The sequence below is a fragment of the Nilaparvata lugens genome, chromosome 12 (assembly GCF_014356525.2).
Source record: "Nilaparvata lugens isolate BPH chromosome 12, ASM1435652v1, whole genome shotgun sequence".
NCBI classification, from domain to species: Eukaryota; Metazoa; Arthropoda; class Insecta; order Hemiptera; family Delphacidae; genus Nilaparvata; species Nilaparvata lugens.
In genome coordinates this window covers 5566285-5591592 of record NC_052515.1, presented here as the reverse complement: position 1 = coordinate 5591592, position 25308 = coordinate 5566285, and the positions used below count along the sequence as shown (strand labels likewise).

The 25308-nt window shown below is 35.6% G+C and overlaps 1 protein-coding gene across 2 annotated transcripts; it reads left to right on the top strand.

Annotated features, from left to right (window-relative positions):
* Positions 1-304: 304 nt before the first annotated feature.
* LOC111058294 (venom carboxylesterase-6) lies at positions 305-24284 on the top strand. Of its 2 annotated transcripts, XM_022345802.2 has the most exons (10): positions 305-810; positions 3357-3500; positions 5019-5169; positions 8184-8369; positions 10778-10968; positions 13074-13239; positions 13963-14147; positions 22779-22995; positions 23229-23355; positions 23925-24284. In XM_022345802.2, exons 1-10 carry the CDS (start codon positions 613-615, stop codon positions 24121-24123), a joined length of 1764 nt encoding a protein of 587 aa, XP_022201494.2. In that variant the 5' UTR covers positions 305-612; the 3' UTR covers positions 24124-24284. The 2 variants fall into 2 exon arrangements, with proteins under 2 accessions (XP_022201494.2, XP_039294727.1); XM_039438793.1 differs by lacking the exon at positions 3357-3500 and having other exon boundaries at positions 331-810.
* The last annotated feature ends 1024 nt before the right edge of the window (positions 24285-25308 follow it).

Below are 25308 nucleotides of genomic sequence, written 5' to 3'. Positions count from 1 at the left end.
ATTTACATAGAATATACCGGTATGAGCTATCTTCTATAGAAGGCAGTGGCAAGGCAGAGAATGGCAACGCTGCTCTCCCATCTTTCTTCACTGCCATTATAACGTGAACCTCATTATAGTGAGATTCACTTTAAACTGTCAGCTTATTGTTTGTATGGGAAGCAGTGATGTTACTATTTATAACGCGAGCTGAGACAGTTTGAAGTGTACCTCACTATAGACAAACTCAACAGAATAATTATAATAATCTCTGCTAATTATATGAATAGTTTTTATCGGTATAATGACCTATTTTCCTTGATCTTTGATTCTAATAATTATTTATGTTGTTTCTCTCTTCCTCTCACATTCTCGCTCCATAAATCCATCTTTTTTCAATGATAAAAAAGCAAAAAATGAGTTAATTACAATTTCTTGATTTCAAATAAGAGTAAACTTTAAGCAGAATTAGAAACATATTCTTGAGAAGTGGTTAGCCGAAACTATTTCCTTGAAATTGAAGTTTTAACCGTCAACTCATCAGTAGTCTTGAGAGTTGAACTTTTTTAATAAAATTAGCTGAAGTGGAAAACAGCTTTACTGAATATTCAAGTTGAACTTGTGAACGCAGTCATGAGTGTGTGTTTCGGCTCAGTGTTTATATTTCTTCTGAGTGTGATAGTTTATGTGGGAACCGAATCACCTCCGATTGTTGAGACTAGCTACGGTAAGGTGCAGGGAGACTTCATCGTGGCAAAAGATGGTACAAAGTATGAGGCGTTCATGGGCGTTCCCTATGCTAAACCACCGGTTAGAGAGCTGAGGTTTGAGGTGAGTGAAAAGAAAACTATTTTGAAAAATATTATTGCGGCGCTTTAGCGTTTTCAACAAGGATCATCAAAATCGGTGTTTTTTGTTGTTTATTTTGGATTGTAAATTTAAGCAATCATTCATAATCATACAACTTCCACAAAAGTACCACAGGCCAAAGCCCAAAATGATTCAACTCTAATCCCTCAAACAGTACAGGTACGAGTAGCTAGACTGCCATCCGCACAAAATTGAGTTACACTTCAATTTACAATCCAAACAAACAAAAAACACTAATTTCAAATTCGAAAATACTTCTAAAATGAATTATTTAGTATTTTTAATTGTGAGTTTAAGTGCTAATCAAAAACGTGGAAGTGTCACAAAATAAACCTAGGTAGCTAGGTTTAATATAAATATACCTAGGTATACATTTAAACTATACATTTGGAACTATATTAAGCAAACCCAGGTTTTATTCAACGGATATGGTTTTTAGTGATTTTGAGGTCATGACTATATACTGTACGTCAATTATACAAAAAAACCGTAATTGAGTACTTGATAAAAAATAGATCCGATTTTCCTCTCACATTAAACTCTACACTTAATTATTATAATCTAATGGCCACTGCTAACAAATATTTAACCTATAACACTAATATTGTATGTATAAGGAGGCAGTTAATTTACATAGGTACTAAAATAATAAACCTTATTCGAAATCACTTTCTCATGGACAATAAGATCAGCGGAAAAATAAAACTAAATATAATAAACTGGACATACAGTAATTTCTTCTTCCATTTAGATATAAGACTCAAGATTTCTGCTCCAGCATTGTTTTTTCATTAGTTTTTTTTATTTTTCAGTGGACTCGCTTACTTTTATTTGCGTACCAATTCCTCTATTTTCCTTCCTCTCCCCCCATTTCTCCCTTCCCTTTTTTCCTCATCACTTCTCTCTTCTCTTCTTTGCCTGCCTATTACATGGGAAACCATAGTTGGCTAGGTATCTTCCTCTCTCTTTTTTTCCTCTTCTCCAACACACCCAACCACAAAGCCCATGTTTTTTATATTTCTAGCATTTTATTGTATTTTATTTGTTTTGTGATTCTTTGTCATTTTGTTTTGTCTTGGTTTGTGAGTTTTAATAAATTGAATTGAATTGAATTTGGACTGCTGTATAGAAATCAGAATTGGAACCGTCCCGGGCCCTATATTATACCACCTTGCCTGAACCACCTTTCCTGAAGTTGTGTAATATGGAATGTTTAAATGAATGACAATTATTATTGTATTGCAGTCTAGTTCTTTGAAATTTTAGATAAATTTGATGAACAGTACTCACAAAACATACATATCAAACCCTTTCAAGTTTCCATCAATTTACTTGACAAATCTAGAAAAACACATTGCAAATGCAATGAAGAGCTGGAAAACGCCGATTTCAGGTTCACTTTACTTTTGATGTGATTTCAAATGACTGCACACACAACATTTTGTACACCTAGCCTTTAGCTGAACCTGTGTACCAGATTTCATCATTTTCTGTTATTTAAAAAAATATATATAACGCTGAAAAATTTTGGAAAACGCTGGATAAACCGGTGATCTTTGGCGATAGTTCGAAGCCCTCCAACTTCAAAATTGATTTTTCCACAACTAAACTGAACTCCTGTAGGCTATATTAATTCTGAACAAGTTCTGTCCATTCGTTCAAAAAAGTTTTAAAACCCAGAAAATTGCTGTAAAACACTGATGAAAAGCCACCTTTTTGGGTGTAACTTTGGCATTAGTTCAAAACCCTAGTACCTACAATATTTCCACACCTTAGCCGACCATCTCTACCAAATTTGAAAATTTTCTGTTAATCTGTTCTCGAAAAGGCTAGGAATATGCAGAGTTTGGCGTATCTCTGTTTTTTTAGATCCGTTCTTAGCATCTTTGAATTCCGTGCTTTAGATCCCCTTCCAACAATCTAATCTAATTAGCCCAATATAGCATTAAATTGGCCGAAATCGGTCGTGTCTTGGAAAAAAGGTAGTGATTTTATTAAAAATAGTATAAATTGGAAATGGGACAGTTTTGGGCATGAGCCTGTTGTGCCTTTCCTCATGTTTTTGTACACAATGTGATAAATAAATAAATAAATAAATAAATAAATAAATAAATAATAAATAAATAAATAAATAAATAAATAAATAATAAATAAATAAATAAATAAATAAAAATAAATAAATAAATAATAAATAAATAATAAATAAATAAATAAATAAATAAATAAATAAATAAATAAATAAAAAATAAATAAATAAATAAATAAATAAATAAATAAATAAATAAATAAATAAATAAATAATAAATAAATAAATAACTAAATAAATAAATAAATAAATAAATAAATAAATAAATAAATAAATAATAAATAATAAATAAATAAATAAATAAATAAATAAATAAATAAATAAATAAATAAATAGATAAATAAATAAATAAATAAATAAATAAATATTTATAATTAATTAATTAATTAATAAATAATTGAAATAATAAAATTTTCAACAGGCACCCCAACCCCTATCCAATTGGACTGGTATCCTAAATGCTACATCTCCAGGTGACTATTGTCTACAGTTCTGCCAAGTTAAGCCAGACTACACCGTTAGAGGCAGTGAAGATTGTCTGTACCTCAATTTATACCGACCACTGGTGAGTTGAAAATACTAAATTCGGTACACTAAAAATTAACCCAAGAAATCTTCATTTTTCAATGTACACCTTTATAGAATTCGTAGAATTCTATCACCAATGGTAGAATTCGATTAAAAAATGAAAATATTGATAAATTATTTTAATCAGTTTTATTCTCTAGGCCTACTAAAAATAGCAACGGACAATCTTTGAATAAATTTGTTTTATATTTGAATACTTATTGTTCATTTTCAATTTTTTAGTTGCAAATAATATTTGAAACTGGTAGATCAGTCATGGAGAAACTAATAATAATAATAATAATAATAATAATAATATAATAATAATAATAATAATAATATCGAGTGACCTGGCTGGCTCAGGTCTAGTGTCAGAGTTTTCAGGTCGCAACTGATCAATTTCAGGGCCTGAAATTATGGAGAAACTGATAACATAGGTAGTTGAATACAGAATGGAAATCTATGCTACCGTAACGAATTTACTCAATTCTAAACAATTATTCTGAATCAGGTACGATTTATTCTCCTTTTCCACCTAATCCTTCACTCTCCTACTTATAAATTAGATTTAATGGAGATAGACTGTTATAGACTAATGCTTTATCAGCTCTTTCTTTGCTAAGTTGTAACAGTAACAAAAAAGATTTGATGCATATAAAAAATCTTGAAGTATGGAAAAACGCAAACAGCTTACACTACGGAGCATTAGGCATTAGGTGTACCAACTAGACTAGTATGTAGTAGCTTCGAACAATATATTTATGATAACATTAATAATTATTGTCTGGAATGAATCATCTACTAAAGAATTTATATGAAGATTCATTCATTTTATCTTATAGGCACGTTATTAGACTAACGGTCCCGGCTGCAGTATGTCATCATAAAAGATCCATTGACGGCTTCTATACAATAAGAGAGAGTAGGGTTGTGTTTGTTCGTGTGTTCGTTTGTTCGCATCAAAACATGTCAACTTGTGGATTGCATACCGGAAAAACGGGAATGATTTAGATCTCCAAATTTTGCACATAGATTCTAAAAATATCAATTTCTTGCACCTCGAAGCCCAAATTTCAATTTTCCTTCTAGATTTTTCAGAATTAATGTTTAAATTTCATTGATGGTACATACGATTTCATAAAAAATAACCAAATCATATGATCGAAATAGAAGTGGCTTAAACACGTATACAAGTGTAAAGGATAGGAAAATTATGTTTGACGCATCATCACATCTGAACTACTGGACTGATTAACTTGAAATGTTAATTCTTAATCAACCGAGGATTCTTTTAGGGCTATTTTAAATTCTTCTAGATTTCATTACGTCAAGTTTTTAGTTTTTCAAGTTTTAAAATAGACCCTTGCGAAGCATGGGTTACCTGCTAGTATATTATAAATTCAACCCAAGTGGGACCTTCCCTCAAGGGACTTTCCAGTCCCCACGGAATAAGAGTCATATTATACGAATTTACTTTTATTTTTTCATTCATATAAAGCGTTTTACTACATTTCAGACAAATGTGAACCAGACTGAGTTATTAGACGTGATAGTTTACATCCATGGAGGATCTTTCATGTTCTATGGAAGTCGAAACTACAAATCGGTTGAACTTATCAAGAAAAACTTCATTCTTGTAACATTCAACTATAGATTGGGACCACTTGGTAAGTTTGAAAAAATATTTCCAATGCTATATTGTTTTTTCTAAATTACCCATTTCCTGTTCTTGATCATCTCATAGAGAACTCCATTTAATTTCCATCTACAATTTTTTCATAAATTACAGATTGGTATAGCTACTCTTTGGTGCGGTTTGGGATGTTCAAATTTATTTTATTTTCAAATTTCAAATAATTTGCTGAGAAATCAATTTTCTTCTTCAATATTTCTCTCCCTTTTTCCCTTGTTCTCCATTTCCTCATCAAACTGTTATACGGTATGTGAATAATTGTAATTTTCTGTTTATTATTTTGCCATTACTTCTAATTATTCATCATTCTCTTTTTCCTTATCTTGAAATCATACTTTAGTATTTATCCACCTCCTTCTCTCTTACTTCCTTCCATTCTTCTTTGCTGCATGAGAATGTTGAGCGGAATTTATAGACGGGGTAAGTAAAAGCTGCCTGTTACTGGCTGCTAATTCGGTGCTAGGAGCTTTGGTACCAAACCTTTTGGAACCAATACTGTTTGGGACTGAAGGGTTCCGACATAAGAGAAGATAGGTCTTCGCAGGAAGAATCAGGTGTCTCCAAAACAAAGGCGTTGAACACTATAAATTAGCGAGGCAGTATAGCCACTACCTCCGTAAACAAAGCCATAGTGCATTCTGGTGACGTCAGCACAGGTAGGGCTCCTACACCAATAAAAATTCGTTGATTTCAGCTGATCTATATCAGCTAGTGTTTTTATGATGTAGGAGTCCTATCTGTGCTGACCAAAGACCTTAAAGAGATGGACGATAGACCTTAAAGATGCATCTTTAAGGTATTTGGTGCTGACGTTACCATCAACCATGGTATTTAGAGGGAATCTCTTCTTCTATATACCGTGTCATCAACCACCTGTCATGCACTATGGCTTTGTTTACGGAGGTAGTCGTATAGCAGGCATATTCATTTATATATAGATATTTATTCAATATAATTTATGTATTTATTCACATTTTAAAGTTGAATTATTATTTTTGCTACTTCATCAGGAAAACTTGTATTTCTAGTTTTCATCAGATCAAGAAACTTAGATCTAATAACATGCTAGAGAAGTTGTCTGCAATAAAAATATATTGTTTATCCACTCAGTACACAGAACTATTTCTGAAAAATGAATCTATGCATTGTCTTCATTCAAGCGTGTGAAGGCTACCTGTCGAAAGGGCCAACTATTGTTTGCTAATCACCTCGCAGATAGAGACCCCAGACTTGGTCCCAAAATTCCTCTTTTTTCCAGTTGGTCCCAGAACTCCTGGTCCCAAAGTTCCGGTCACCGCTAATTCTCTTCATCAACTGTACGACACTTCTAATGAACTATATACTATTCTGACAGAGTTTTGAAGATATGCGTACAAAGTGAAGTAATGAAAAACTCTGTCTGCCATTAAACTTGCCCTGTTTCTTACTTTCCCTTTCAATATATGTAGGCTCCGTATTATAGACCTGTATCCCGTATTATTTATTTATTTATTTATTTGTTGTTAGAATTACAAATCATATGAATATGATCGGGATAGAACAACAGGCATAGCCCAAAACTATTCTGTTCCCAAATTTTGATAAATAATAAAATGTCCAAAAAATAGGTTATGTTCTTACTGAAAAAATAGACCTGTATCCCGTATTATAGACCTGTATCCCGTATTATAGACCTGTATCCCGTATTATAGACCTGTATCCTGTATTATAGACCTGTATCCCGTATTATAGACCTGTATCCGTATTATAGACCTGTATCCCGTATTATAGACCTGTATCCCGTATTATAGACCTGTATCCCGTATTATAGACCTGTATCCCGTATTATAGACCTGTATCCCGTATTATAGACCTGTATCCCGTATTATAGACCTGTATCCCGTATTATAGACCTGTATCCCGTATTATAGACCTGTATCCCGTATTATAGACCTTAAAAACACCTGAGTTACTCTCCTGCTATAAAGAAACAAAAAGTGAGTCTATAGGATTGAAATAAAAAAGACAGGAATTCATATCACAATAAATATATAAGTAGCTCTTTATAAAAGTAAGGCTTTATGGAGCGAGTGTAAATAGTCCTAATCATACTTAGTATTTATCCATCTCCTTCTCTCTTACTTCCTTCCATTCTTCTTTGCTGCATGAGAATGTTGAGCGGAATTTATAGACGGGGTAAGTAAAAGCTGCCTGTTACTGGCTGCTAATTCGGTGCTAGGAGCTTTGGTACCAAACCTTTTGGAACCAATACTGTTTGGGACTGAAGGGTTCCGACATAAGAGAAGATAGGTCTTCGCAGGAAGAATCAGGTGTCTCCAAAACAAAGGCGTTGAACACTATAAATTAGCGAGGCAGTATAGCCACTACCTCCGTAAACAAAGCCATAGTGCATTCTGGTGACGCCAGCACAGGTAGGGCTCCTACACCAATAAAAATTCGTTGATTTCAGCTGATCTATATCAGCTAGTGTTTTTATGATGTAGGAGTCCTATCTGTGCTGACCAAAGACCTTAAAGAGATGGAAGATAGACCTGTATCCCGTATTATAGACCTGTATCCCGTATTATAGACCTGTATCCCGTATTATAGACCTGTATCCCGTATTATAGACCTGTATCCCGTATTATAGACCTGTATCCCGTATTATAGACCTGTATCCCGTATTATAGACCTGTATCCCGTATTATAGACCTGTATCCCGTATTATAGACCTGTATCCCGTATTATAGACCTATGGCTGGTCCACTTCTACTTATGGAAAAAGTCAGGATTTAGGAATTCTAATTTAGTTTTTCCAGTATCTCTTGAATTTCAAAATTAATGAGGTCTTTGTTTCTTAGTTTCTCTCTCTCCACATCAATTTATTTCTCTACCTACGGAAATTTTCATTGATTTCTTCAAAAATAGAGATCTATCAATCTAATTATCATTTTCACTGGCATTTTTTTGGGAAATTAGATTTTTTACATTTTTAACTATGTTTTTCAGGTTTTTTGAGTACTGACGATGAGGTAGTGCCAGGCAATATGGGTTTGAAAGATCAGGTGGCCGCATTGCAATGGGTCCAGAAAAATATTCGCTACTTTGGAGGAAACTCCAGTAGTGTTACAATCAGTGGAATGTCTGCGGGCGGCGCAAGTGTTAATTATCACATGCTATCGCCTCTATCCAAAGGTATAACAAATTTCACTTTTCTCATAAAGTACGGCAGAATGCATTTACACCTAATAAATTATTCTCACTTAAAACTATTTCCAACTCAATTGACGAATTATCATTTTTGAAAGATCAATCACGTCCTAGAAATCAATACGGTAAACGGTTTTCATCAATTGGATAGATATTCAGACTGATGTGAGTCACTGCGATGTGGCCTAACATCGTATGATGTATTATATCCATATTACATCGATTTGTGGTTTATCGCACAAAAAAAAGTTTAGCTCTATTTTTCTAATTACAGCCTTCGATGAAATAATATACGGTATTTAGACGTTGTTCTATATTATGTTTTGGTTTCTAATATTATGATGTTATGAATCTAATAAATTCAATATTCATAATTCAATGATTGTCAGTGGATAAAGTAGAGCTGAATATTACATAACATCTGGGTTGTTTATCCTCTTATATTAAGCGAGCAATTTCTTTCTATCTATATATATATAAAAGCGAAATGGCACTCACTCACTCACTCACTCACTCATTCGCATAACTAAAAATCTACTAGACCAAAAACGTTCAAATTTGGTAGGTATGTTCAGTTGACCCTTTAGAGGCGCACTAAGAAATCTTTTGGCAATATTTTAACCCTAAGGGTTCTTTTTAAGGGTTTAAAGTTCGTCTCTTAGCATGTATATTCTTCTTCTCCCAATCTCTTAATTATAATTGAAATTTCCATATCATATGTTACTATAGAACTATAATCTAGATAGAGTACCTCTTCGAAACAGTTGTTAACTGGCAACTAGATTAATAATTTTGTCAGGTTGGCATTAAGTTGAGTTGACTTTGTTAGGTTGGCACCAAGTGGAAGATTTAAAAGCATTTATCGCGGAAAAATTGATTGGGCACTGCTACTTCAATCCTGGGAATATTATATACTAGCCGTCAGGCTCGCTTCGCTCGCCATATCCGTTTAGCCAGACGTTTAGTCTGGACCCCAGACTGGATTGTCCTAACATGATAAAAATGCAGGCGAGCGAAGCGAGCCCGCTAATCTCATTCTTATACGATCCAGTCGGGGGTCCAGGGGCGGAGCCCCCTGGCTAGACGGATATGGCGAGCGAAGCGAGCCTGACGGCTAGTCTGTTTATATTTTTATATCTGGTTATCTGGTTATTTATGATCAACGGATCTCGAAAACGGCTCTAACGATTTTCACGAAATTTGGAACATAATAGGTTTATGATATAAAAATTCGTTTGCACTAGGTATCATCCTTGGGAAAACTCGCTGTACGACATTAAAAGGATAATAATTCATCCTTGGCTGAAACAGCTGAGACTTTCGTCGTCTGCGGAGAGTAAAAAGTGAGCGAATGATTCTGTGGAAAACCAAAATACCGTATAGCATCCCCGAAATTCATAAGCTGACGTATAGCAATCTGTAAATTTTGTAGAGAATTGTGTTCTGTTTATCAATAAATAAAAATAACGAGCGAATCTCTGTGCCCCGATATTAATAAATGAAGGATTGAACAGTTTTTGGCAAATGTATGTTAATTTTTCCAGAAATGTACCTACATATTGTCAATGAGTAGGTGAAATTTATAGGCCTATAATTCTTTTTTTGCTGAGATCCGATATTCCGATACTATAAATAGCTATACTATAGATAACTATACTATAAATAACTACTACGAATCTATTGAATAACTGGAGTGACCGTAGTCTAGTTTTTTAGATGTGCTGGCTCCTGTAAAGCATCAAATAGTTGGTTTCCCGGTTTCGAATTTCTTCGTATTTCATTTTTCCCTATTTGTTCGATTCTCCATTTATTTTTCCTACAGTTACGTTTAAAAGTGGCCATTACTGCACTGATTACAGAACGCAAAGAATCACTTTTCCGCTCTAGTGCGGGAAAAATTTTTCTGCACTCCAGATTTGCAACATGGCAACGCAAAATACTCAGTAGGTTATATGGAGCAACAGTGCAGCAAAATCAAAATGAAGTTGGTAACAGTGACTGCTGTGGCTGCTATAGTGAGCAGAGGTGCAACGAAGCACAACGCGCTAATTATTACTATTATATATTATAACCAAGGACAACGAGGACTTTAGGATTTTAGGATTAAGGTTTTTATCAATAATAAAATTACACAGAAAACATTTGATGGATTTCAGGCAATTTTACCCATAATTACCCACTTTTCATATTCATGGTAACTGTAGGAAAAACTTAATGTGAAATACGTGCGCAAAGTTCCTCTGCTGCACTCAAGAAACCATTCCGCCCTCGCCTACGGCTCTTGCGTAAACGTTTCTTTCGGTGCAGCAAACTGTCACTTTGCGCACTAGTTGCACAAATAACTATTCCGCTTATGAGTTGGATTTTTCACCTATTTTCATTTGTTTTTGAAGGTTTGTTTCAGAAAGCCATCTCTCACAGTGGCGTAGCAGTGAACCCGTGGGCCTTGTCTGAGGCAGGACAAGAGAAAGCCAAAAAACTAGCAGCTTCCTTGCAATGTCCCACCGATAATAATACTGCAATGATCAGCTGCCTCAAATCTGTGCCTGGAAACGATATTGTCCAGCGGGTTCCATTATTTCAGGTGAATTACTCTTTCTCACTCCCGTGTTTCGAATGGACACGTTAAACCGTCGGTCCCGGCTGCCTTAAAACAGTCGTTAGGTCATGTCAGAATACCTGAAATGATCAGGTGCGACCTGAAAACTCTAACAACAGACCTGCTAGGTCACTCAATATTATATATTATTTGCAGGTAAAAACCTCTTTCTGTGTTGTTGAGGTGAAGATCCATATTGAATTAAAGAAATTTGATAGTGTAAAACTACTAATTGAAACTGAATAGAGATTCAATAATGGTGTGAAACTCGAAACAAGAATCTCGAATATCAAATTGTTGAAATAAATCAGTGGTCTTGCCAATATAAAACTTGTTTTCATTCAATATGAATTGCCTCTCATGAAAAGTGGGCCCATTACATACTCGTATATTATGTTGTAGATTCAACACAACAAATACCATCAATTAAGTACTTAGTATCCCTACAAAAATAAATAAAAATATGATCTTGTACCACCTTTAATCAAAGACTTGATGCCCCAATCGATCCATTTCATACCATCAAATGGTTGATAGAATGGCTTGTGCAGGGATGCTCCAACATGGGGGGGGGGTTTAAAATCAAATCTTTGGGGGGGAGGGAGGTCTGCAGGTCAGCAGTGTTTAATGATGACATTTTTTTCATAGTTGGGGGGGGGGGTTTAGAAGCAAAATTTATGGAGAAACCCCATAAACGTGTACCCTATATACGTGTATATAGGAAACCTAGAAACCCCATATACGTGTGTACCCTATTTACAGTTCCTGTAATAGCAATATCAATGGGGACTTCTACTCAATCGATCATCCTAATCTATAAAATTTATCATTTAAGTTGTGTATAACTGAGACTCTGAGAGAAGTTAGTAAATTAATTCAAATTGAAGTATACCGGTATAATAGGCTCACAGTATCGGTACGTAGAACTGCAAATACGATTCAATTTCAATTCAAATTCAATTAGGATTCTCGTCAGATAATTATTATTATTATTTATGTAGGGATGGATTCAAGGATACAAAGGTTCAAAGAACACCACACGTCAATCGAAGCTTATTGTGTTCTCAAGTAGTATGTTAGTTAAGCAAACCAATACCTGTGTCCTTTACAAGAACCAGGAGTTTTTCCCTATGCTAACATCCCATTCATCACCTGAATGCTTGTCGCAATCCAGTGTGATATGCTTGGCAGTCTCTTCAGACTGAGTAGTCCTCGTGACCTACGTGAGTTCCACTCCTGGCCTTCTTTGAAGGTCCTCCCGCTGAGGAAGGGGCGGCCAAGTTGCCTCTAGGGCGCCCGGCCACCCTTGACTCAGCTTCTTGACCCACATTTGTGCCTGGAGTTTCACCCATCTCTGATCTCTTGGGTTTTTCTTTTTGCCCCTCCGAAACTCTGCAGGGTCAAAAGCCTCACCTTTCCCAAGAAGTTCTGACTGAATGGCCACCCTTCTTTAAACAGAGGTGAGTTATGGCCTCTTCACCCACAGACTCGTGACCTACGTGAGTTCCACTCCTGGCTTTTTTCTAGGTCCTTCCGCTGAGGAAGGGGCGGCCAAGTTGCCTCTAGGGCGCCCGGCCACCCTTGACTCAGCTTCTTGACCCACATTTGTGCCTAGAGTTTCACCCATCTCTGGTCTCTTGGGTTTTTCTTTTTGCCCTTCCGAAACTGCCCTGATGAGGCAGATCCCGTGGGTTTGAAGGCAAGGCAACTTCTAGAGTTGCCTTGGGGTCCCTTTTAGTTGGAAATTCACGAATGACCTCTCTCCATTATCATATCTCCAGGGAAATTCTCTCCATCATCATGTTTGAACTACTGGACTGATTAACTTAAAGCTTTGCATATAGATTCTCAATTTACCGAGGATAATTACAGGCCTTTTTTTAAATTCTTGAAGATTTCAGTGAGTCAAGTTTTCAGTTTGTCAAGTTTTTGATAAAATGCTTGCGGAGCACGGGACAGAATAGGAATAGTACACCATCATACCCTATGCGACTTGATTTTTAGCCAGAGAGCACACTTGACAGAATCAATCATTTTCCTCTCAATTCCAATGAGTTTTCTCTCTGAACTTTTGTTTCGATGTGTTCCAGGAGTTCCTCTATTCGCCATTCTCACCGTTTGGACCGGTTGTTGAGCCTGATAATGCTCAGAACACTTTCCTGACCGAATATCCTTGGATAGCACTTGTAAATACAACCTCCAAAGTTCCCTGGTTGGTCAGTTTCACCAGTGCTGAAGGCCTTTATCCGGGCGCAGGTTAGTGACGAGTTTGATGGAGAATCTAAACAGGATTTTCATCATACTCATTGAAACTGATATACATTGATATCAGTTAGCCTTATTCAAACTGATGCACCTCAGTTAGCCTATTATTTTGTTGCTACAAATTATTTTCCGGCTTGCGATTGTCTAATCAAGTCGTGTGAATGTAATCAAGCCGTATGTAAATATGTGTTATACATACATTATAACACAAGTGTTATTGTATTGTGTGAACTTAATTAATAAAGCATTCTTCATATTTTATTCTCTAGCTAGAAATTAGAGATGATATAAGTAGTTTTGGGTTTGAAGCCTGTTGCATTATCTCATATTACATTTTGTAATGTAACATATTGGTTGTCAACTACCGTACATTTATAGGCCTAGAGGAAAACTACAGTGAACTCCACTTGAAGCTGTCAATACTCTCCTATACTAATAACATCGATCAATGCTTCCCATTCAACCAATGCAGGCGACGGTTTAAAATGAATCTCACTTTAGCTGGATTATTTCTCAAGTTGGAGTCAGGCTGTGGAAATTGTCTCAATAGCTAGTAATTTTAATGGATAAATAATTCAATATTGTGAAAAAATCTGAGGAATAAATAAAAGTATCGAAAGTTTTAGAGGTTGTTCACGTGCAAATTTCATTTATGTTTATCTGTTTTTGCTTGTTCAATTGTAAAAATATGAATTTTTGTTCTCCCATTCGCAGAGTTCATAGAAAACCAAGATTTTCTAAAGAAATTGGACAAAAACTGGAATGCAATGGCACCTCATCTACTGGACTACAACTATACAGCTCCTGTCATTATGAAGGATGACATATCTAATAGAATTAGAAATCTTTACTTCCCTAATAATATAACCATCAACGAGTCACCCAATCAACTTATCAAAGTAAGTAGGACGCTGCTAAAATAATTGAAAACCATAGAAATAATTTTAATTTAAAAATATTTACATACATATTAATTACAATAACATCTATTTCATTACTGAAGATTTATTCTCATTCATCATCGGCATTTACAACTGAATCCCCAACAAGTGATCCATAGAAGCTGTGGTACTGCTCTCTTATCACTCCACTGGAACAAAGTTTCATTAAGTCACTCAGTTTGTTGTTCTCGATCGGCAAAGTACCACAGTATGCTGGTTTGAGAATCAATTTATCAATTGAGAACTTCCTTCTTTCTCTTCTTGAAATAGCAAATGCCTCAAATTCCTCACTTTGGTCATACTTGAAAAATACTAACATAGGGTCCGTCTTCCTGTATTGCAACCAAGTTATGTCCAGCCATCTAACAACATTCCCTTTCATATCAATCTTCCTATTTTTTATGAGATCTTTTTGTAATTCTTGGAAGTCATATACTTCAGATTGATTGACCTCATTCACCTCATATTTTTTCCCCCTAGATGCCAGTCTCACTGTTGTGTACCAGCCTGAAGGATCAAAAATTTCAATATCTCTACTGGCTTTTTCTATTTGTGCGTGGACAGAATCGCACTCCATCTGTGAATGCCCTGGTTCAAAAAAAAGTTGATCGATTAGAGATATATTTAATTTTTGAACCGCATAGAGGAACATTGTTGTGACATTCACATTGCGATTCTGTCCACCACATGTATCTGACATGAACACCCAGTGTGTACTTTCCTCATTCGACTTTTCTTTCATGTGGTTGAACAAGCATGAAGCTACTTCTTTCGAACCTCTACCTGCAGTAGCTTCATGCCACATATAATTTGTTGCATATTTTGTGGCAACATTGTATACCGTAAGGTTGTACACAGCTAATCTTCTTTTGTAGAATATTGCTTTTGCCTTCAATGATGGACAATATCTCACAGCCTCAAAATCAAATTCAGCAAAATTACACTCACCATTCAAAGCTTTTTCTTTAAATTCATCTCGGAGGTTCCTTGCCTTTACTTTCCTAGCCAAGTGACTGTCATGAGTTTCTTTCATTTTCTCTTTTTCCTCCACATCCATTCTTTCATATTTGTAGCATTGATCACATACATCTTTTCTGGGGCAGTGAAAAGCAATATTAAAATTAGTATGGAAGATGTTTCGGTAGAATGATATTTTCTCAGGTGTTACACTGTCTTCTGAACATTTCACTACATATAAATCATACATTTTTTGAAGATTGAGGTCCTGCGGTAAATAATCTTTCTTTGTGTCCTTTCTGCAATAATGAGAAGGAATCCTAGGAAAACTATTTATGTGATTTATGATATACTCTCTACTGCTTTCTGGTTTCTTCACTCCAGGAATGTGACAACCTCGTCGATCTTTTTCAATAACACCACTTTCAGCTCTTTTTCTCAACATATTCTTAATAACAGTATCTGTGATACTAAGGGTTGCAAGGAAAAATCGCTGGCACACCTGAATTCGATCACCAGCCTTGTTAAAATAATAGTTTCGTGTTTTCTGTCTCCTAGACACATCTGCAGCCGTTCTTGTGACTTTTTTTTCTACTTCTGATACCAGAGAGTTCAGGAATAACCTTTGTTTATCAACATCACCCAAATTCCAATAGTCCTGATTAATTTCGTTTCGCTTACTCTCAGAAAAGTTCTCATTACATTTTCTCACACATCTTGAACAGTCTTGGAACTTCACTAGTTTAGCTGCAATAACCCTTCCACTAGCACTCTTATGCTCCTCTCCTGTGCGAATTTTCCTTTTCACTGCATTCCGTTTCCAATTATCAGTGTCTGGGATTCTATTCCTAGTCTTCGGTCCTTTAACACATTTCTCTACTTGATCTCCTATTTCTGATGTAGGTGAAACTGGATCAGCAGGTGTTACATCTTCGCATTCGGTTGTTGAAGAACATTCTGTTGCAGCATTTGGAAACTGGGAACAGAAAAGAACATGCAGGTCTATCAATTCTACAAAATACAATCGTTTCATTGAGGGCATTAACACAACAATTGAAATGATTGTTGCCATTCTTTTGCTAATAAAATAATATTTCTATTGTTTTCCAATTCAATTGAGACTCCATTTGCTTGCAACAGACGCCCATTTCTAAATAAGCTCATATCAAAGCTTTACACATCATACAATGTCTAAGTTTTAAGTACATCATCATACGAATAGGCCTACTGCCATCATGTCACTGTTAAATAAAGCTTATAGAGACTGTAGTGAATTTTTTTTCTTGGTACTGCTGTTGAGAAGAGTGCTTCAAAAACATAGGTTTTCAATAACAATGTCAATTTTGTAAAATTATTTGAGTTACTGTATCTACAACAAATTTGTCCAACTACATAAAATTGTTTTCTTCGAAAATTAAATATGATTTCAACAGTCAAGCAAAACTATAGACTTACTGTATACACTTTCTGGCGATTGAAACCCATTTAAAACTGTAGGTTCAATTCATCAATCATCATCCACCTCATCATGCACACACTCATGTGGGCATTGCTCTCAGAAAAAAAAGAATGTAGCATTGAACATTAACAAAAGCATAAGCATTTATTAGCTTACCATGACTTCACTGGGCACTGAATCTTCTGGAATGTAGTCTGGGTCCTTGTCATCATCATCAAATATTTCATTCTGGAAATAAGAGATAAGTTTGGAGTTAGAAATAATCTAAAGAAATATAATTACCCACTCTTACAACCTTGAATTAAAAGTAAAATAATTTTAAAACAAAATAATTATTCAAGAATCTTGTCATTTCAAATAAAATTATTTATTGTCAATATAACTTACACATACAGTGTCAAAACAATGTCACCAGGTCACGTTTTCAGGTAAGATTCAACCATGTTTAAGCGAAAGTAAAATTATATAATCATGAACCAATAAAACAAAAAGGTAGGCTTATACAAGCTTTTTTCACTTCTTGGTGGTTTGGATAACACATGAAAGTGTAAGTCCAACTCATTGGTGGACAGGTCTTCTATAAACTTCATACGTAGTTCTATGGTGATAGCCCAAGTCATATTGAGTGAATAGCCTAGTCACTTTTATTCATTGAATTTAATCATATAAACAATATACAAATAGAAAAAAGAGTGAAAAGGTTTAAAAAAGACAAACTTACCTCCAAATCATCATTTTCTATTTCTTCAAGCAATTCCTGAAGTTCAGGATCCAACTCAGGGCAAGGACTTTCTGATGGTGGGCCTACTTCACAATAACTGTGATCTGAATCATCATTCAAATCATTATTAGCAGGCTTGCCATTATTGGTATTAATATGAATGTCTAATAAATCCAATAATTTATCTCCCCTGCATGTAAACATGGTTTAACATTTACTAAAATAACTTATAAGCCAAGCCAGCTAGAAGCCTCTGAAAACGTGGTATTGTTGTGTTAGAAGATAGAGGTTATGATGGGCAAAGCAATCCAATCCCAATGCCACCTAGAACAACGTAAGTCGAATGTGAGGCAGCTGGACTTGGAGTCAGATGACCGTAACTTGACATACGGTTTTCTGACAGTATGTTTCCGTCTATCACGTTTAGTGTCAGAGTATCTCATATTGAAATACGTTTATTTGACTCTTAACCAAACGAAAAAAAATGACATACAGATTTTGCTATCTTCAGAACCACATTGATTAGACATACGATCTTTTGACACTTAATGAAACTTGATTTGCGCTACAAAATGGCACTCTCAACTCAAAATCGGCAAATTTGTAGATACGGTTCTTTGACACTTAACCCTCGATATATATTTATCTTTCAAATATATTGCCGAAATTTTCAGGCACTGCGTATCTTGACTTGATGGACCTCGTTTCTTTCCAACACTATAATTCGCTATACAAGATGAATTAATGTATCAAATAATTCATTGTTGACCAAATTTCTAGGACTGCGTCATTTTATGGACTTTGTTCCCAACCACAATCAAACGACACGATTGTTCAAGCGTCTGTGCGGAGAAACTCCTACAAGGACTACTCATTGGAAGAAACGGCCGGAACCACCGGATTGGTCATTCTGCCGCCCAACAACTGGCTCAGTCTGTTTCGGAGGATCCGGTTGGCCCTCTGCCGGAAGAGTGGGTCATACTACTACCACCCTTCATGTAAAAAGCCCGTCTCGACTTCCGAACCCAAATTCAGGGAGGGATGTATGTGAGTAATTGAATTGAATTTGATTTATTTTCTTATTTTTCCAATACAATATACAACATATTGTGAACAGCTCCTTTCCCAAGAAGTTCTGACTGAATGGCCACCCTTCTTTAAACAGAGGTGAGTTATGGCCTCTTCACCCACAGACTCGTGACCTACGTGAGTTCCACTCCTGGCTTTTTTCTAGGTCCTTCCGCTGAGGAAGGGGCGGCCAAGTTGCCTCTAGGGCGCCCGGCCACCCTTGACTCAGCTTCTTGACCCACATTTGTGCCTAGAGTTTCACCCATCTCTGGTCTCTTGGGTTTTTCTTTTTGCCCTTCCGAAACTGCCCTGATGAGGCAGATCCCGTGGGTTTGAAGGCAAGGCAACTTCTGGAGTTACCTTGGGGTCCCTTTTAGTTGGAAATTCATGAATGACCTCTCTCCATTATCATATCTCCAGGGAAATTCTCTCCATCATCACGTTTGAACTACTGGACTGATTAACTTAAAGCTTTGCATATAGATTCTCAATTTACCGAGGATAATTACAGGCCTTTTTTAAATTCTTGAAGATTTCAGTGAGTCAAGTTTTCAGTTTGTCAAGTTTTTGATAAAATGCTTGCGGAGCACGGGGCAGAATAGTACACCATCATACCCTATGCGACTTGATTTTTAGCCAGAGAGCACACTTGACAGAATCAATCATTTTCCTCTCAATTCCAATGAGTTTTCTCTCTGAACTTTTGTTTCGATGTGTTCCAGGAGTTCCTCTATTCGCCATTCTCACCGTTTGGACCGGTTGTTGAGCCTGATAATGCTCAGAACACTTTCCTGACCGAATATCCTTGGATAGCACTTGTAAATACAACCTCCAAAGTTCCCTGGTTGGTCAGTTTCACCAGTGCTGAAGGCCTTTATCCGGGCGCAGGTTAGTGACGAGTTTGATGGAGAATCTAAACAGGATTTTCATCATACTCATTGAAACTGATATACATTGATATCAGTTAGCCTTATTCAAACTGATGCACCTCAGTTAGCCTATTATTTTGTTGCTACAAATTATTTTCCGGCTTGCGATTGTCTAATCAAGTCGTGTGAATGTAATCAAGCCGTATGTAAATATGTGTTATACATACATTATAACACAAGTGTTATTGTATTGTGTGAACTTAATTAATAAAGCATTCTTCATATTTTATTCTATAGCTAGAAATTAGAGATGATATAAGTAGTTTTGGGTTTGAAGCCTGTTGCATTATCTCATATTACATTTTGTAATGTAACATATTGGTTGTCAACTACCGTACATTTATAGGCCTAGAGGAAAACTACAGTGAACTCCACTTGAAGCTGTCAATACTCTCCTATACTAATAACATCGATCAATGCTTCCCATTCAACCAATGCAGGCGACGGTTTAAAATGAATCTCACTTTAGCTGGATTATTTCTCAAGTTGGAGTCAGGCTGTGGAAATTGTCTCAATAGCTAGTAATTTTAATGGATAAATTATTCAATATTGTGAAAAAATCTGAGGAATAAATAAAAGTATCGAAAGTTTTAGAGGTTGTTCACGTGCAAATTTCATTTATGTTTATCTGTTTTTGCTTGTTCAATTGTAAAAATATGAATTTTTGTTCTCCCATTCGCAGAGTTCATAGAAAACCAAGATTTTCTAAAGAAATTGGACAAAAACTGGAATGCAATGGCACCTCATCTACTGGACTACAACTATACAGCTCCTGTCATTATAAAGGATGACATATCTAATAGAATTAGAAATCTTTACTTCCCTAATAATATAACCATCAACGAGTCACCCAATCAACTTATCAAAGTAAGTAGGACGCTGCTAAAATAATTGAAAACCATTCTGAATCCAATTATTTCTGGCTACAAAGCGCAACTCGTCAACATTTGAGATTTAAATTTACGGAGATTGAATGATTTTTGACATTTTATTTTTAGTTAGAAGAACAGTGATATAACTTCTATAGTGAGGTCCAAGTCATATAATGGCAGTGGAGAAAGATAGAAGAATAGCGTTGCCGATTTTCTGCCTTGTCAATGCCTTCCATAGAATATAAATAGATGATACCTGATACCGGTAAATCTGATACTATAGACGGTTCATTTCTGTTTAAAATAATCTATCATTTTTTATTTATCAATAAAATATATCTCTTTATCATTAAATAATACATTTTTATTATTGAAATTGAATATTTTGTCAATTAATGATATTTCTAAATTGTTAAAGAACGATCTCGTAACGTTACAGAGGTAGAAAAGGATAGCGCTAGCTGCTGTGTCGAATGATATACAAGGATAACGTGGACCTCACTATTGGATCAAATATTATATTATCAATCACAGCTTATTTCGAAAATTTGAGCTTATCACTTGATCAAAGCATTGAGATGGAGTGAGATTGATACTGGCTCTATCTTGGATTAATAATCATTGTATGAATTCACTGAGCTCTATTTCGCTGTATGAATGAATCACTGCCTTATGAATATGAATAGAAGGAGAAAATCAACAGGTGCAAGCATCAGCAGCCACTGACCGTTGCCAAGGAAACCATATTAAGAGCCTGCCAGATTCGGCTCTCTTGCATGTTTTCGATATTGATCGAGCAGAGCATGATAAGCTCAGTAGAGTGTCCCTAACTCACAGAATTTATCGTGCTTTGTGAAAACGTGCAACAGCTATGAGGAAAACACAGAATGACGAAGATGAACTCAATTATAAATTAGTATAGAAATCATTTCATAGTACACTTCTTTCAAAGCTAATTTATTTTATAAACACACTTATATAAAACACAACAACTTGTTTTGGTTTTTAGGCCATTACATTTTTTTCGAAAATAATTATTATCTTCAATAAAACAAATATCTTCAAATTCAATTTATATTAAGTGTGTTTATATGAAAAGTTTTGAGAAAAGGGTATTATGAAATTATTTCTTTAATTAGCTCTATATTGAAATTCTTTATTAGAAAATATGAATTATAAATATACAGTACATTTGTTAATCAAGAATTACACTTCTAATTACAAATTATTGTTTGTATTGAATTACACGTCGAATTGAACTCCATAATCACTGAAAACGTGAAAGTAGATAACAACTCTCAATTACAATATGTCTTGGTATATTCTGTGTCGGTTGCACAAAAGCCGGTTAAATTTTAATCGTTATTAATTTCCCGAGAACCAATCAGAGAAGCCTTCTTTTCGAAGAAAACCTTCTTGGTTTAGTTCTCGTGAAATTATTCACGATTAAAGTTTAACCAGCTTTTGTGCATCCGGGCCTAAGAGGGACAGAGGCATTATAGAGATTTGATTTGAGCAACAGGTAGGCTGCCTATCAAGGGGGATAGAGGAGCTTTGGAGGTTTTTTCTGTATGAAGTCTTCGGGGATGAATAACCAGAAAAGGGTCAAAGCATAGTGGAGCGCAAAAGTATAGGGTAGCTGAGAGTGTTGTGAAAATAATGCATTTGTCAGGACCAGAGACAAACGAATATCCTTTTCTCTATTGGTATTTTCTCTAAACGAGTATTTTTTTCTCTAAGGTCAGGACATAGTGGAGCGGCGAAGATAGATAAAAAGGTAGAAGGAAACTGATACATTAGGATACATGCATTATTCAAATACTCTCAGCAGCTTTCTCTGAAACACTCATCTGCTTTCGCTGCTCATTATGTTTTGAATGTAAATCAGACTATCCGATTTATTATCCAACTTGTTGAACTACTAGTAGAACTACTGGTCAAATCGTTTCACAACTGACGCTCCGACATGCTCTTCAGCTTCTGTCTGGTCTATGAAAAACAAAGACCAGTCGGATGTCGGACCTTCGTCTTGGACCTTTAGTTGATCCAACATCAAACCAGACTTCCAACAATCCTATTCATGGTCCGATATCGGATCCAAAATTGAGTATTGGACCACAAGAGGTACAACAAATCGGATAGTGAATGGCCTGCTCAGCTTTAGTATTCAGGAAATTTCTGTCAAGTCCAAATCAAAGCGTTCAATGAACAATAATCTATATTTGCTAGACTTCAAACAGACCACATCCTCCTGAACGTAAGCTTTCGTTTATGCGACCACGGCCAACCACCAAGAAATACCTCTGATTCTCATGGAAGTGTTCGCTCATTGCATGATACGAAAGTGTGCACTTTCCTAAGAAGTAAAGGTTTTTTATCGGCCGCCGTAGAATAAACGAAAACGTGTACTTTAACATGATATATTTATAAATTTGTTAAAAAAGAAGAATGTTGATAATGCCTATAAACATACTTTGTTTCCACCAAAATTACAAATTTTCATTCCGTCTCTTCCATTCAATTTTCTCCAAATTTCATTCCTTTCTTTCTCTCCTCTATTTGACTTTTTGACTTCTGTTTCAGCTGCTTTCTGAGCGCCACTTCGAAAGTGGAATCGCAATTGGCCTGGCCAAGTACATATTCTACAACGTGTGTAACAGGGATGATGCTATCGAGAATGGCCTGAGATACAGGGAGTTTTGTGGCTCCACAACCCTGCCACAGGTCTACGTATATAAGTTTGGATACAGCGGAAACTTTACTGGAGCAAAAGTCTTCAATATTTCCGATACAAATTATGGTAATTATCTCAGAACAATCGCAATTCTGTATTAGTACCGTAATTATTTATTATTTATTGATTTGAAAATTTACATATTTGAGGGCACCAGGAACTGAATCCTGAAATTACTACTAACTTATTGACACAACAGGTCAAAAGATAATACTTCGCTGTTTATAATTGCTAATCAATATAGATTTTTTCTAAATCTGCACTTAGATAATCTAATGTTTGTTTGGTATATTTTTCAGGCGTGAACCATGGCGATGATCTACTGTACATTTTTGATAACAAAATGTTTGATAAGTTTGCTACTGATAAAGATAAGGAAATGCAGAAGAGAATGATCCACATGTATGATTCTTTCATAAGGAAAAGGTTAGTGTGAAAAATGAGACAGACAAAGCTATCTGATGAGTCTGTCGAATTATTTTAATTGGGGTTAACAATTAACAATAGTATAGGATATTTAAACAATAAAGCCTAATCCACTGCTTTCCATATCCACAACTTTGTGATAAATCAGGGACAGTGACTGTTCCTTCCCCTTGTTGACTGCGGTAGCCCAGCCCGAGTTACTAGATTACTAGTTACTAGATACATTGTGTTTGAGTGCCGTGTTTCTATTAAGATTGAAACCGTATTGGGCTTAAGCCTGTAGTACTTTACTGAAAGTTGTTTTAATTTGAATGATTGATCGAGTGCCAAAATAAGTGGTCTGATGGTAATGGGCAAGATATAAGATAAATTCACCCGCATTTGTGGCATGAATTGGCACCTGAAGGTCTACCGTACTGAACAGAAAATGTTTTCATAAGGAGATCGGCGAATTAAAGAGTTTCTTGTCTTTAAATATATAATAAATTGGCCTATGTATGTTGATATGTATAAAATTCTAGTACGACAAATCCAGGAACTAAATATTGATTTCATTTTTTATTTTTCAGGGTCCCAGAATTCTTTGATGATAGTCCCATGCATCCAGTCTCAATGAATGATCGTGGCATGGCTATATTGGATATTAATGCACCAGATAATGCAACATCCATACAAATGGAACATCCACCAGCTAACTTAATCTTCTGGAAGAATTTACCACTGAATGAAATGAAATTTGATCTAGATAATTTGCTATCAGGAACTTGATGAGAGAGTATCTTGTCGTTCAGCTTATATATAATCTAATTATATTTAATCCAATTTGAATGAAGTTACAAGCGATTGGTGCTGAAAATTGAAAATCTTGTAATATTTTAATTTAGCCTCTTTTTAATTCTATAATAAAGTTTTATACAAGACGAGTGAAATTTATACGTTTTCAAAATATTCTCCACCTTTTTGCTTACTGTGGATAGGATGATCGGAATTCTAATAATGCGGCTTAGCAGTTGATTCGATCATACCGTTGGGTCAAGACTCAATAGACGATAGGCTATTTCTTCTTTTTCCACTTCTCCTGGACATTAGTGTGAATCAGTCGGGCCCTTGCACTCTTCGGGGATCAGGCACTACCTCCGTAAACAAAGCCGTAGTGCGTTCGTGTGACGTCAGCACAGATAGGGCTCCTACACCAATAAAAATTCGTTAATTTCAGCTGATCTATATCAGCTAGAGTTTCTATTGGTCCAGGAGCCCTACCTGTGCTGACGTCACACGAACGCACCACGGCTTTGTATACGGAGGTAGTGGATCAGGTCCGTCTCAGCCCCGTACTGGATCACACCGGCCATAGGTTGATGCTTATCATGGTGAAGGGAAAAGTCGACAACCAGGGGAACTGGGGGCTTAAGCCTGGCTTATGGGAGTACGGTTTCGTCAGGTGACCTCGTTTATGCAGGTGATCCTCTGCGTCTTCGGTTTGTATGCTCGACGATAACTTTCGTATGCTTCGAGCAATCAACTTCAAGTTTACAACACAAATGCTTTGAATTATTAATTATACAGATCCAGTTCGTTGGCCAAGAAAATCGACTATAAGAAAAAAATGACGAAGGTCGAAAAAATATCATGTATGAGAGAATAGCACAATAATAATAATATTGTCATTGTGCTATTCTCTCATCCCTGATAAATTTTTTCAACTTTCACAATATAAAGCAAATATAACATTACAAGCTAATTTTTGCGACTAATTCGGCCACAAAAAATATATGTTGCATCATGTATGTAGGCTATTATACAAATATATGTGTAATATAGCTCATAATTATTATGAGCTAGACAGTGAGTCGTCTAGTTCGTAGGAGCTAAGATATCAGATACTAAGGACTAAGGACTAAGAAGTAGAGAACTGTCAACAGTTTTTCCAGTATTTCCCAATATTTGGGGAAA

Coding starts and splice junctions, on each gene's coding strand:
- LOC111058294 (XM_022345802.2), top strand. CDS start 613: ATGAGTGTGTGTTTCGGCTCAGTGTTTATATTTCTTCTGAGTGTGATA. Junction 10,969..13,073: donor AGCGGGTTCCATTATTTCAG/GTGAATTACTCT, acceptor GATGTGTTCCAG/GAGTTCCTCTATTCGCCATT. Junction 22,996..23,228: donor TATTTCCGATACAAATTATG/GTAATTATCTCA, acceptor TATATTTTTCAG/GCGTGAACCATGGCGATGAT.